Consider the following 2,217-nt stretch of genomic DNA (forward strand, 5'->3'; position numbering starts at 1 on the left):
CGTCAGACTGTAGACACCCCCCCCAGTCAAGCATGGCTAGGAAAATGCATTGCACCTTGTACATGTATAAAAGTGTATGTGAAAAATAAACCTTTACTTCATTAGTTTTACGAACAAAGAAGTTGGGGGTTTTATAAACATACCAGCAATAAAAATATTGCATGTTTACAATTCTGTTTCAGGTTTACCGAATGGATATTAAATAGTTGTATTGAGAAACATGAATTTGATTTTATCCTACACCAAATGCATGCGAACCAAGCACATTAACCAATGTTTCAATTATTGGAAACCCATTTTCTTCAACAACATCCACCCAAAGGACCAGTTGGTTTGAAGGTTCACAATCAGATGTTACAGCGAACATGAAAAACGGACATACAATCAGAGAACCACGCCGTGGAATGTGTTTTAAAGTTCATCGTGTACGTAAGTAAACTCTCGGGACGATATGAAGCCGTCCTTGTTTTCGTCCTCCTTGACGAAGATGTCCTCCACCATGCTCTCGTGGTGGGTGTCGTTGGGGGGGTAGCCGTGGCGCTGGAACTCCTTCCGCAGGTACTCCTTCACCTGGGCAGTGGTCCGGTGTAGCGGACAGGGGGGGGGGGGGGATAATAAGAGTGTGCACCACCGTTAGACAAGTGCTTTGCAGGCAATCCCAATGTTGGGTCTTGAATTGATTACGACTTACATCTTTGTCCATCTGCTTCCACACACACACACACACACACACACACACACACACACACACACACACACACACACACACACACACACACACACACACACACACACACACACACACACACACACACAGTTTAACCTCTATCTTAACCTAGCAGTGCAGCTGGATTGGAGAGATTACGATCCCACATGAATCAAACTTGCCAGGCTTCAAGTTAAACTTCTGTGTTTGTGTCCAAACCAATCAGTGGTTAGGACCAAACAGCGTCCTATGAGGAACGACGTGATAGGCCGGGAGGGACGGATGTGATTGCTTTGTCAGACAAGCAGCCAAGACAACTCAACTATTCCTAGATCCAAGAACCAAATACTGAAATCAAACTGCAACATTTGGCAGCAAATGTTTTTTTTTAAATTTGTAATCGATTAGCTAAATTTGATTCGATACATTTTCTGCTCCACTGTGTGAAATAAACTAAACTCCAATGTCGCCACATCCCAATGAAAGCCGCCCTCACCTCCTCCCTGGAGAGCTTCCAGTCGTCGTTGAGGTCCATCTCCTGGAAGGACTCGTGGGACCTGGGCCCGTTGCGGATCTCCATGACCTCGATGACGAAGGTCAACGTGCTCTCAGGTGGGATCTTCCCTGAGTACCGGCATACACACACACACACACTGAGTTTGCTTGCAATATATGACCTTTTATGGTCATGCATCACAAGTGCTGTCATGATCAGCCAGTACATTTCATCTGCTTTGTGTTATGAAAGACAGTCAAGCAGAGTACAACAGCCATTATGTTAGTGGGGTTAAAGTGCGTCAAATTCTTACCACAAGAAACGCATGCATGAAGTACTGTTCACATGCTCCATAGTGAGAAAATGGGACCACACAACAGCGTGGGTTCTTAAGACCCTCGTCCGTTGTTGCAGTCCTTTCATGCTATTCAAAAACAAGAGGGCTTTAACAGAGAATCAAGTGTGTTATGGATGCATTCCACTAGCATTGTCTTAAAATAAATGAGTGCCAAATTGCTAAATACAACACGTCGTAGCCTATACCTCTCCCCTCCTTTCCATATGCGAGAGCTGGGGGCACGGTCAGCCGTCTCTTCTCTCCACTGCACATCTCCTGCAGGCCTTTATCCCAACCCTTAATCACTTCTCGGATGCCCAGCGTGAACCACACTGCCTGCTTGTCGCCATCAGTGTAACTGGAGGCAAAAACGAACATAGTTTCAGTTTGGGAGATAATTTATCGTTTTCTTTGCAAAATGTAACACTATTGATTGTTACCTTGATACCTTACCTTGAGTGAAACATTGTACCGTTTTGGAAATATCCCTCATGATGCACTAAGAGAATGTCTCCATACTTGGATTTGCGATGACAGAGGAAAGGTCTGTGCAAAACCTCTATATTCACCTCGGCCTCGGGCAGTTTACCACCGCGGACGGAGACCAAGAGAGAGGTACACAACCAACTCAGGACAGCCAGCAGCATTATGCAAGAAGAGCGCGCTCTGTTCCGTTAA

General features: G+C 45.3%; 1 protein-coding gene across 1 annotated transcript; it reads right to left on the minus strand.

The window, feature by feature from the left end:
- Positions 1 to 31: 31 nt before the first annotated feature.
- On the minus strand, positions 32 to 2,186 carry LOC311372975 (peptidyl-prolyl cis-trans isomerase FKBP14-like; the record flags this gene model as incomplete). The annotated part of the gene is made up of 4 exons (XM_084489858.1): positions 32 to 570; positions 1,203 to 1,330; positions 1,746 to 1,897; positions 1,993 to 2,186. 4 exons carry the CDS (start codon positions 2,184 to 2,186, stop codon positions 412 to 414), a joined length of 633 nt encoding a protein of 210 aa, XP_084345984.1. The 3' UTR covers positions 32 to 411.
- Between the last annotated feature and the right edge of the window lie 31 nt (positions 2,187 to 2,217).

The sequence above is a fragment of the Micromesistius poutassou genome, assembly GCF_964030765.1.
Source record: "Micromesistius poutassou genome assembly, contig: SCAFFOLD_6772, whole genome shotgun sequence".
Lineage (NCBI taxonomy): Eukaryota > Metazoa > Chordata > Actinopteri > Gadiformes > Gadidae > Micromesistius > Micromesistius poutassou.